The sequence below is a fragment of the Heteronotia binoei genome, unplaced genomic scaffold (genome assembly GCF_032191835.1).
Source record: "Heteronotia binoei isolate CCM8104 ecotype False Entrance Well unplaced genomic scaffold, APGP_CSIRO_Hbin_v1 ptg000055l___fragment_3, whole genome shotgun sequence".
Lineage (NCBI taxonomy): Eukaryota > Metazoa > Chordata > Lepidosauria > Squamata > Gekkonidae > Heteronotia > Heteronotia binoei.
The window spans coordinates 67,880-80,302 of record NW_026799985.1 but is presented as its reverse complement, the minus strand read 5'-3'; the positions used below and the strand labels follow the sequence as shown (position 1 = coordinate 80,302).

The 12,423-nt window shown below is 41.4% G+C and overlaps 1 protein-coding gene across 1 annotated transcript in view; it reads right to left on the bottom strand.

Moving 5' to 3' along the window:
• FBN2 (fibrillin 2) overlaps positions 1-9,052 on the bottom strand; it is a 363,281-nt gene extending 354,229 nt beyond the window's left edge. The window contains exons 1-2 of the mRNA XM_060263402.1: positions 8,567-9,052; positions 5,713-5,795 (exon numbers count right to left, since the gene is read on the bottom strand). Of these exons, the coding sequence (XP_060119385.1) occupies positions 5,713-5,795; positions 8,567-8,802 (319 nt within the window). The 5' untranslated portion in view covers positions 8,803-9,052. The remainder of the gene's footprint in view (positions 1-5,712; positions 5,796-8,566) is intronic.
• Between the last annotated feature and the right edge of the window lie 3,371 nt (positions 9,053-12,423).

Below are 12,423 nucleotides of genomic sequence, written 5' to 3'. Positions count from 1 at the left end.
CCTTGATGCTGCAGCTCCCAATGCAGCCTAGCAGCAATAGGGATTCTTGATTACAGGTTTCCCCACATCTTCCCTCCCCCAGTCTCCCTGTGGTGGCCATCCCACCCTCACATACATACCAGGGGAAAGGTCAAGGTTTTTGTGTGTATTTTTAAGCCAAACACACAATGGATTATGTGATACCTATTCATATCAATATATGTCAGTGTTGGAGGGAGGTGTCACTACAAGGACTGAGGAAGGTAAAATGATTGCTGTATTAGCAGGACTGGGAAAATCAAGATTTTCCAGCCCAACACAGCAGCCATATAGTTTTGCTGAGATCTTTCACAAAACTTTGCAGCAAGGTAGATATGGGAAAGCTCACAGAAATGCTGCATCACAATGCTGCCGGGGGGGGGGGGAGCACCTCGCATCCCAAAAGCATCAAAAAGGGGACAAATAACCCATCCTGAAAAGGTCTGTTATTAAATACAGGGTTGCAAAGATAATCTCCATTCTGATATAATAAGTATTTCAAAGCAAGGCATTAAGCACACACATGATTTCCATAGCAGTACAGAAATATCAACTTTACATAGACAACCAAAAGTAAGTTTTGAAATCTGTGTGATTAAAGTTAAAATAATGGGCAAGTCCCCTTGTTGTCAAGTTCCTTGTCTTAAATGTCATTTTTAAACACTATCTAGTGACTTTTCCCAGTCAAACACAGACAGTATAATCCCCAGCAGAATTACACCTTCCTAAATTCATTTGTTTCAATTGACTCAGAAGCAGTGGCAACTGATACTCATTCAGGCAGAGATTGGGGCAGGGGGATGGCAACAGTAGGCAGAACCAATTAATTCTGGTTTTGCTACCATCCTTCTTCTTTGAAATACTGCAGGCAGAAACAAATCCATGTAGAAGACATTGCAGAAGCATTTCTCCCAGTTGTAGAAAAGGGGAATACTGATCCTTATGCAGGTGCAAACCTAATGGAACCTTTCCTTTTGCAGCTGTTATTACAAGCATACCAAATGCAGAAGAGAAATCCTGCAACATGCCTGCCTTTCCTAAAATCCACTATTCAACATACTGCTCAGAAGAGCAAGATTTATACTACTTCCTTTAAAAAAAATTAAATCCTACTTTCCTTCCTGACTGGGGACTCAAAGTGGCTTTTCACATGGTTTCCCCCCTCCTCCACTTAATCCTCACAACAACCTTGTGAGGATAGGGTTAGGCTGAGAGACAGTGATAGACCCAAAATCATTTGGAAGGACACAAGATCATCTATGGTCAAACAAGCAATCCCAGGTCCTAGCCCTAGTCAGAAGTTAAATCTTGTATTTAATTGGATTGACTCTATGCCTACCTTAGGGACCATCTCTCCCTACATGTTCCCCAGAGAGTACTCAGGTCAGGAACACAAAACTTACTGTTGATCCCCAGGCTGAGGGAGGCTAGACTGAAAACAACTCAAGAAAGAGCTTTCTCAATTGCCACCCCCCATTGGTGAAACCAACTGCTTGAGGAGGTCAGAGTCTTTCAGGACCTTGCCCAGAACTGAAAGCCCTGCAATACAATATTATTTCAGTTAGCTTTTAACTGAATAACAGCCAAGATATTAGATCTAAATAGATGTTTAAGATCACTGAATGCCATCCTTAAACTGCATGGAAAATAGCACCAAAATGTATTAAATTGTTTTAATGTTTAATTTGTTTTTATTGTTATTCTATTATGTATTGCAAGCGGCCCTGAGCCTGCTTCAGCAGGGAGAGCGGAATATAAATCAAATAAATTAAAACTAAACTAAACTAACTAAGAGGGAGACATAAAGATGGCTCCTTGCCCAATCAACTAATATACTGATGTGAAAGGGTCTGGCTTAACAGGAGGAGCCCTCTGCTCCCTGTGTGGGGTGTTCTTTGCAGTGCTGGGTTTAAAGTATCTGATTTTAAAACTCTTATCAATGCACCTCTAAGAGATACAGTTTTTTAAGGAACAGAAATACTCAATGGAGCAGTGCCAACCAAATCATTCTGGCCCCAGTTCCCTCCCACAGGCCTCATTGTCCTCTACAGATAGTCAGGACATGGCGGGCTGACAGCAAAGTCAGTCTCTGATGTCTTTTTTTTAAGCTCTTATAAAAATCCTTCTTGTAAAGACACAAAATTGCCTCTAAAAAACAAGATGTTAAGTGCTTGCTTTTTAGGATTTCATTTGCTTAAAAACCTTTCTAGAAAATTAAACTTAAAGCAAACTCTGATTTCATTTTTCAAAACTGCAAACATCTCTAGTTAAGTCACTGCACTTAAAGATTAGACTTTCAGCATGTAAATTCCCTAAATAAAATATATATATATATAAAAATAATATTTTGTATGGGTGAAGTGTCATGGAAATTATACATACAATAATAATTCTTAAAACTCTCACCTGGCTAACCTGATCTCACCAGACCTCAGGAGCTAAGTGGGGTCAGCCCTAGCTAGTATGCGGATGGGAGACTTCCAATGACTATCATGATCATGATGTGGAGGCAGGCAATGGCAAACCACCTCTGAGTGTCTTTTGCCTTGAAAACTCTATGGTGTTGCCATAAGTCAGCTATGAGTTGACAGCACTTTCCACTACCAGTAATCCTTAAACTCTTAGAAATAAATGGATAAGAAAGTCGCAACTCTGTACATTCTCTTTCTTCATTTTAATTAGTTAACTAAACAAATTTTCTGCTTTGTATCAATATATTGATATACACATATATCAGAATCAATGTCTGATTACGTACTGTTGCATATCAATAATAATTACTTTGAAATGGTATATCATAAGAATGGCTTCAATTTATACTTTTTCAAGCAATTTTTAGAAATAGGAATGGAACATAAAAATAATATTTAAAAAACTATTATATACACTGATTTACTGAAGAGGGTTTTAATAGCTTGATAGATCCAACAGTTTGATAAGTTCCGTAAAACACTTCATCAGTACTTAAGTTTTTCTCATATGATCTTAAAAGTGTTCTTGAGGCATTCTGTTGTTAATTGTGCCCTGCTGATTGTGGATCTTTGAAATATGAGGTATAATTACAATACAGGAGAGAAACCATATGTATATTGTTTGCAATTTAAGTTACACATTTGTGTTACCATCTGGTTTAACCAAAAGTCATGGCTCTCTAGCTAGCAATAACTGTGCTATACAAAACATCACAAGTTTATATCTTGGTTTCACAGATGAAATATAATTGCAAATCTTGTAACTGAGAAATGCAAGTAAAGGTTGCTAACTGTAGTAAATGGATGCTTTCAAAACTCCTTCTTTCAAGAGCAATACAGTACTTCGCTTATTCAAGAGATAAGGGAGTTCTACCTATTCTGTATTCTGCAGACCTCCAAATGACCCACAATGCCACTGGGAAGGGTTTCCCAACAACCAGGAGAAGCTTTGAGAGCAGGCAGAGGGTTGCAATAGGAAGAGAGTAGTGGGAATAATCCATTCTGTAACTGGAGATTCACTCATGTTTCTTTGGATTCAACCCAATTTAAATATCATGTATGGAAATGCTCTGGAGACTGGACTGCAATATAACAACCCAAAAAACCCTTCTTGTGTACAGGGAAAGACCCAAGTTAAAATAAATATTAACGTGAGTTTTCCACCACACTGTGTTTTTGGTCACTATATTTCTCAGTTACCAGATATGCAATTATATTTCATCTGTAAAACCAAGATATAAACCTATGATGCTCGCCAGAGAGCCATGTTAATGCTAGCCAGAGAGCCATGACAAATAAATGGAACAAGAAAAAAAATGATGGGCCAGAATCAATGATCTGTTAAAGAATGCCTCATTAGAAATGATGATCAAAGGATGGAAGAGCACTGGCCTGAAACCAGCTAAAATCCAACTAGCAGAATCATCCTTCTAATGTTATTTTCATTTATAGGTTTTCTATAACGTCACAGTCCTGTGTATTTCCTTTGCAGCTATGCTGGTACCTTCAAATGGCAACAGAGATGAGACAAAGAATCCATTTATGTCTTGCTTGCTGAAATGACTACCTCTAATAGGCAAAAACAGGTGGATGCCAAGTAAGGGAATTCTTCAGCGGTCCTTTGGATCCTCTAGAAGGAACCACTGGTACTGTCACTACACTTGCAAAGACAGGGAGGAAATGTTGAAGCACTGCTAATGACAGCTTATTACCTAGCACTGTGGTTACAAATCAGACCCCACTGTTACTACAGTTAGCAACCTTTACTTGCATTTCTCAGTTACAAGATATGCAATTACATTTCACCTGTAAAACCAAGATATAAACCTATGATGCTCGCCAGAGAGCCATGTTCATGCTAGCCAGAGAGCCATGACAAATAAATGGAACAAGAAAAAAAATGCACTACTGCAGGAAGCTTAGCACCTTATCTAACAAAAAAGGCAATTTCTAAAATCATGCCATAAACCCCTCTTAAACTTTAAAATTAGCAACTGCCAAGATTCAAACCAACCTTAAAAACCAGATACTATATTCTGGAATTTCTTGTCCAGAAATTGCTTCGGTGGGGAGGGCGGGATATAAATCAAATAAAATTAAATTAAAAATAAAATTAAAAAATTGTCTCTAATAATGGACAGCACTGGCACATGGGAGTAGGCCAGGTAGGTGGCCACCTAGGGTGCCACTTGGCCTACAGGGGCACTGAGCGTCCCCTCCCGTGACACCACCATGTTGCTCTCACCTTCCCAGGTCTATACAGATCCATCAAAATGAAAGCGATGTGGCTGGGCAGCACCTGCACTCTTGGTAAGCTGCCTTTCCTTGAAAGGGAAAGAGTTTCCAAATAATGCAGGCACCGCCCAGCTGCTTTCGCCTTCCAGGTCTGGCAGGGGCTGGGCCTGGAGCATCAGAACCTGTGATGCCAGCCCTGATCGGGGGGGGGGGGGGGTATGGCAGCTAGATACTATGGATCACTGGTGAAAGAAAAGCACTCTGCATAGGTACAAATTTGTATTTGTTTCAGGACTGGCCTTAGCAACAACTTCTAAGGGTCAGCTCTGGTGAAACAAAGCCATGAAGAATCTCTGTTCAAATGACTTCCATGTTTTTGCCAAGTTATGTAAATAGCCAGAATTATTACAACAATAGTTAACTTACCCAAATAAATAATGATGGACTATTAAAATACATTTTAAAAACTCTGCTCTATCTAATCTGAATATGCACAAACACAGCTCCAGAATTAGAATTACCAGCCTCCAGGTGGGTCCTGGTGATCTCTTGGAATTACAGTTGATCCCCATAACTTTGAGACCAGTTTTCCTGGAGAAAATAGCTACTCTGGAAAATGGACCCCCTGATATGATAACCTCCTTATGCCCCCCTCTCCCTAAACCCCATTATCCCCAGGCTCCACCCCCCAATCTCCATGAATTTCTAACCCAGAGATGGCAACCATACTCCAGACAAACAAAAATAACACTTAAGGTAAGGTAAATTGCTATTCCTAATTTTCTAAAATACTTCTGTTATTCACAAATTTGCTCTACTGTCAGTATTTCTATTCATTAAATACAAGATGAAAACTTCAACAGCCAAACTTGATTCATGCCATACTTCCTTTTATGTGTAATGAAGTGTTACAATTCAAAGAAGTCTGCTGGGGAAAATTATTACCCAAAGATAGTAAATTCTGTCAAGTCTGAAGACAAACACTTACGAACGATACACTGATTTCCCCCAGGGAGTGTTTTCCATCCAGGGCAACAGTAGGAGTGGAATCTGGAGCCACACACATTTGGCCTGTCACGTGCAAATAAGTGTGTACATAAAAAAAATAGGTCAGTGGAAACATCAAATTTTAGCAATGCAAAGTAAAAATGAAACTGGCCACAGAAAGAACACAAGTTGTTCACAGCCCTGCCATTTCTTAATTTCACCAGATTCCCATTTTAAAATAATTTTGAAGGCACAGAAGGAAACAATGAAGAAGAGTTATGCCTACTGTACAGAGTAAAACCTTACTCCAAAGACACCTACATTATTTCCATCTTAAAACAAGAATAACATGTTATGTGCAACACTGATATATAAGCTGCATATTTTAGAAATGGAAAGGATTCACTGTGCACCTTATAACATGAACTTTAAAGCCTCACTCCTCCAATCTGAAAAGCATGTTTCTCCATCAGATGTTAATTGAAATCACCTGTAAACACCAAAGACGCTTAAAACTTCATCATGAAACTGAGGCAAGATTTGCCACATTTGGTATTGCTATTAGTGTGGTGCAAAAGCCAGATGTTTTTTGCAATACTCAACACACAAGAATACTTTCCAACCTGGGCCAAAAATTAATATTAACATTTAAAATAAAAGTCATTTAAAAAAAATAAAACCAACCGTTACAGAAGGAAAATGAGTAGATGAAGATCTCTGCAAATATTTTTACTGAAGGTCTAGAGAAACTACACAGGTAAATGATGAATCTTACAGGACTGATTCGAAAAACAAACTGTCTAGAAAGGTTGCTGGAAGGATATGGCTGGAGCTTACACTGAACATATGCTGGTATAACACGGCACAAGATGTAATGGAATGTACATGGAACTGGCTGCCCAACAGATCAACTCATAAACCAGATGCTACAGTGAATCAGATAGTGAAAATTTTCAAAAATAAGGGACACTGTGGCTGGCTGAACAGAATAACAAATTTGATCTTCAAATATCTAATACATTATGTAATAGAAAACTACAGTTGCTCTACGAAGGCCTACCGAATGTATGGAAGTGCTTAGTTAAAATGCTTAAAGAGAACACATTCGCTTCCTTGTTGGGATGTGGGTTTGGAACACAACCATGGTGAAAAGACATTCACAGTGAAGTGGTTATGCCCTAGACTAGATGCTCAACAAGCAATTGTGGCTTCCTTCGAGAAAAGCTTGACCATATCAGTGAAGATAATGCTCATAGTGTAAAATCATCAAAGATAGCTACTTTTTTTAATGAAAGGGGAATAAAGACTTCTTAGAGATTAAGAGAATGTGTTAGGAAACTGACTGGGACTTGATGTCATGATCTATTATAGGTTACATGGAACTGATCATAATAATTAAGTTTTTGATGAAGTAGCTATCAGATACCTATAAACGTTATGGAGTCAGGATCAAGTCATGATTAAGTAGTGCTTTAGCTAAAAGACAATTTGCCTGAAACAACAGGGCTGTGAATGGTTGAAGAATCAAGAGCAGAGTTCGTAGACTGTTCTAACAGTAAGGAAAATTAACCCACAAGTTGCATTAGCAGCTTCAAGAAGGGAAAGTCAAGAAGAAAGTTAATGAATTTGCCTAATAGATTGAGAAGTTATTGTATACCAGGGCTTTTTTTGAGCAGGAACGCACAGGAACGCAGTTCCTGCTGGCTTGGTGGCAAGGGTGTGGCCTAATATGCAGATGAGTTTGTAGAAAAAAGCCGTGTGAAACAATGGTGATGTCAGGGGGTGTGGCTAATATGTAAATGAGGTCATGCTGGGCTTTTTCTACAAAAAAAGCCCTGCTGTATACTAAAAGGTGGGAAAAAGTATGAACACAACGAAGTATGGTCTTGGAACCTGAACCTTTTCTGAGAGCAGAATGTTTGCTGCATTCTGGAGAGCAGGGTTCCCTTTGAGTTAGTGTGAGCTAGCTCACATTTTTGTCTTAGCTCAGGAAAGATGACATCAGAGCAAGCTAATTTATGCAGTAGCCAAATCATTCGCTCACAACTTGAATGCCCGTAGCTCTCGAAGCAGAATTTTTGTTCACAAGAGTGAACCTTAGAGGGAGCATTGCTGGAGAGTACAAGAATTTATACATAAGCCACAATATTGTAGGCTGACTGGTCATATGAGATACAAAGCATTGCACAGAAGATAGGGGGATTATAACAAGAAGAATGAAAGGATACTTGAGAATTTTGCCTGAGACAACTAGAAGTGTCTGATGATAGGACTGAAGGAGGCTATATGGGCAGATTTAAATCTGAAAAGTTGTTGGCCTGCTGGAGGCTCTTGTCCCAGTAGAGCCATGTGAATGCAGGTGTGTGGCATAGTTCTCAAGAAGCCCAGATAAAGTAGTAACCCACTGTCTGGATTGTACCACCTCAGATTACAAGCGATGTAGAAATCACATGATAGGATGCTTCAACCTTCCCCCATAGTAAACTAGCAAGTGGTGGGAGAGGATAATCCAAAATCTTTTTTCCTTGCCTTCTAATGAACACACATTAAGTTGCCTTAAACTGAACCAAACCATTAGTGCATTAATGTCAGTACTGTCTACTAAGCCTGGCAGCGGTTCTCAGGTTCTTTCACATCACCTGCTGCCAGGAAGTGAACGTGGGACCTCCTGCATGTACAGCATAGGCTTTTCCACCGACCTACAGCCCCTCTCCAAAGTTCGAAGTTCCAGAATTTTGCTTTAGGCATAGAAAGGTATAAAGAGGTGCAATCCAGCCAGGGGCTTACCCCCTCATCTGCTCTTTGTGCGAACTAGGCCTACCTACGTGGTGTTAGAAGAAACACCGCTTTCCTACCCCCTCAGTACGTCCTGCTGGCCTCTTCTGCGGACTCGGTTGGCGACGGCAGGCGCTGTGCCTCTGCTTTCCGCGTTGTCCAAGGCAGGGTAGCTGCTGCCGCCTTCTACTGCACCCGCGGTGGCAGGACGGACCTGCTGCTGCTTTGGCTGCCCAGCTGCTCCTTGCGCCCAGAGTGCCACACAGCCCAGCCAGAGGAAATACGGCTGCAAGGAGAGGCCCCGCCGTCTCCCCATGGTGGTTGCGGGAATCCCGAAGCGATGCCACGAGCCCCAAGCTCCGACTTGCCCTACTGTTTTGCCCGCTTCCACCCGAGCAAGGCAAACTCCACTGCTGCTGCTGCTGCTGCTCCTGCCGCCAGCCTCTCTCCTCAGCGAGACTCTCCGTGGGTTGTATTGGCAGTAAGAGGGGCTGTTGGTGTCGCTCCGCGCTGCATCCTGCTCGCTTTCCCCTTCTCTCCCCCCCAAGCCCCTGGAAGGCAGCTTTCGAGGGGGGATGTTGAGAAAACACGTTCAGAAATGTCCAGTTCGTTCCTCAAAAATATGTATTGAAAAATACTCTAAAATGTTGGGGGTTCCGGCTAATCCTGAATGAGACAAAAATTGCCCTTGCGGATGACGGATCGCCCCCACCACACACACCCGCGCTCAATTAGTCGCTAAAAAGTGAAGAGCGCCAACCACAGCCAAGTTGGACCAAGTGGCTATATCCACTCTCCGCGCAGGCAGAGGAAGGTGAAGAGTCGGCTGTCGCTACAATCGCCCACTGGAAAGGGAAAAGCGCCTAGCCTGTGCGAATGGAGGAGGGGGAGGGGGAGAAGGAGGGGGAGACAGGGATACCGCTTGCTTGTCAGTGGGAAGCAGCAGCGCCACAACAAACAGGTGGGAAAGGAGCCCACTCGAGGAGCGAATAAGGCTGGGTAGAGGGGGGAAGAAAGGAGAACACGCTTCGCGGTAGTCGTGAAGGGGGTGGCCGGCAGGGGGAGATTCGGTTAGAAGGGGAGGAGGAAACCAGGGGAGTGTGTGGCGGAGGGGCGACTGACAAAGAAAATAGGGCGTCGATTAGTCTGTCCTTGCACTACCCGTTCCCCAGCTTTGTCTGTCTTTTTTTGCACCCAGGGACCAGCAAAGAACAGGAATAAAGGGAAACTTGTCCTTCTCCTTCTACTACAGCTATAAATGACTTAAGGTGAAAGCCTGCAGTAAATGAATGGGGCTGTTAAATACTGGGTTTGATCCGTAGATGTTCAAACAGGAACATGCTTTATTGATAACTCCAGAACAAAAGATGACTTAATGACCCTGCTTATATGCATGCAAGATAACCACTTCCCAGATTCCCATACCAAATCACAACAGTTAAATTTCACGCCAAACCCGCTCATTGGTTCCCATAAAGAGTCCAGGTCTCTCATAGTGGTAAAGAGTCTCTAACACCCTGCTGCTGCCTAGTAATGTGTTCTTTTCTTTGCTGAAAAACTGGCTGTCCCACCCTGTCACAGTATATTTTGGCTGTTTGCTCAGCCCAGGATGAAACCTGAGGTAAGGATTGGGAGCCCCCTTTAATGACACTGAAGATGTTTTATTATTCCAAATTAACAAAATGTTTAATTCTACATAGAGTAGAAAGGTCAGGTGAGATCAGGGTTTGAAATTTCTGACATAAAATTAGTACATGCACAGACTTTAGTTCTTATGTTTCAGGCTAATGAGAGTCTGTCCTTGCACTACCTGTTCCCCACAGTTACTTATATCTTTATGTTGAGAGGCTTTTGTTGCAGTGTTTCCCCAAACATGCCAGCACACTTTCTTTGACTCTTGGTTCTCAAAAAGTTGGTGCCTTCTTTCCAGTACCCAAATCCCTTCTCTTGAAACACCAGTACTCATCTTGAGTTTTAACTAATTCTAAAGGCAGTTTCTAACCACACCAGATTAGGAATCTCTGCACTCTTCAGAGTTTGACTGTGTAGGGAAATTCTCCTCTTGCTAGAAGATGTATTCCCCCCCCCCTTTTTTTGCCCCATTGGGAGTCCCACTTCCCAAACTTCCTTGCCAACTTTCCCTCAGTTCTCTGTCTGTGTAAAACTGCTCTCAACTTAGGCTGAAATCAGACACAACTTAGTGAAGGCAGAAATCTGTTTCCTCAGCATAACACTCTCTCAAGACCTTCTTTGCTCAGCTGATGCTAACTAATAAGGTAGGTTCATGTGGTCAGCTGTATTTTCTGAAGCTGTAGAACAAAGAGACCAGTGGAATCTTTAAAACCAAACAAGTTTTATTCAAGGTATGAGGTTTCGTGTGCTTGCACCTCTGTGTGCACAGGAAAGCTCATACCTTGAATAAAACTTTGCTGGACTTAAAGGTACCACAGGATGCTAACCAAGCAGATTGCTTGGAGCAGCTTGTCACTCAAGGCTCTCTGTTTCTGTGAAGAATTAACCCTTCACAGTCTTTCTGCTATCTATACAGTGCTTCTAAGTTTTTTAAAAGTGCCACAGATGGGTTATCTCTCACAGATGGGTTATCTCTCCAGAAACGCTGCTTCAGACCCTTGGGGAAAGAATATGGTATTTGGGCTACACTGATATCATGAGATCTCTGGCTGGGATCTGTCTGTCTCTCCGGCAAGCTTAACAGTTCTCCAGAAACCTGAAGACACAAGGCAACGCTCCTTGTAAAATGAACCACATGCAGCTTGAATCTGAGCCAGAACCACTGATGACAATGCAAATACTTATTCCAGTGAGCTCTGGTTGAGGTAACTGGCAGATGCAGATAGGGCAGGGCTCCAGAAATGCAGGAGCTTAGTTCTTTTTGGAAGAAGTCCTGCAGACTGTTCCAGGATTCTTAAGGAAACTGGACCTTGTGGGAAGGGCAAGTAACTGGTCACCCTCCATCATTGACTTTTTTTTAACTCCATTTCATTTTTAAGAGAACAACATGGAGTCAGTGTTTCCTCAGCAGAAGAAAATGGATTGCTTGGTCTTCTTAGCAGTCTGGATAGATAGAAACACCAAAAATTAGTAATAACTAGAAATTGCTACTGCAAATAAACAATATTGTCTTTTTTCACTTGTATAACAGGAATATTATTGTGGACTTAAAATGAACAAGTTCTATTTTGCAAGATACTCCAAAGAGTAATTCCAACCAGAGTAATTCCAACAAGATGAAATGCCCATTAACATTCATAAAGAAAATAGACTTTTAATGCTGCGGATGGTCACATATGTTGAAATTTAATGGTTGGGAGGGCAAGCAAGTTTCACTTCAGAGTAATCCTATACATTACATGAAGGTTATGTATTACTGAAGCTTATAATGGCAGGTGGAAATGAAAGTCAGGTTTACATAGATTTTCTAATTTTTTGCATACTTAAAAAAACCTACAATCCAATCACAGATTAATTCTGCCCAAATATTACATCCAAAAATCACAGATCAAATGCTCTGTAGTGCCACTGTGGAACTCAGTGGGGTACAAAACCACCCTCCAAAGCAGCCATTTTCTCCAAGGGAACTGATCTCTATCATCACAAAAGCAGTTGTGCTTCTGGGTAAGCTCCAGCACCCACCCAGAGACTGGCAACCTTAGGCCTCCTGGAGGAAATTGATGCTTTAAAGGGTGGAGTTTTTGGAATAATTCTCCTTGGAGGTCCCATCTCACCTCAATCCACAACCTCCCCAGCTCCCCTATCCCAAATTTGTAGGAATTTCTTAACTTCTTTCCCTTCTCTTTGCAATTTCCATATCCTCTTCCCACCGCATTCTCTTCTTCTTAACCACTCACTGTCATACTTTTTATATACCTTATTATTCATATGCTTCATTTATTTATTTTATTTAGTGAATTTATAT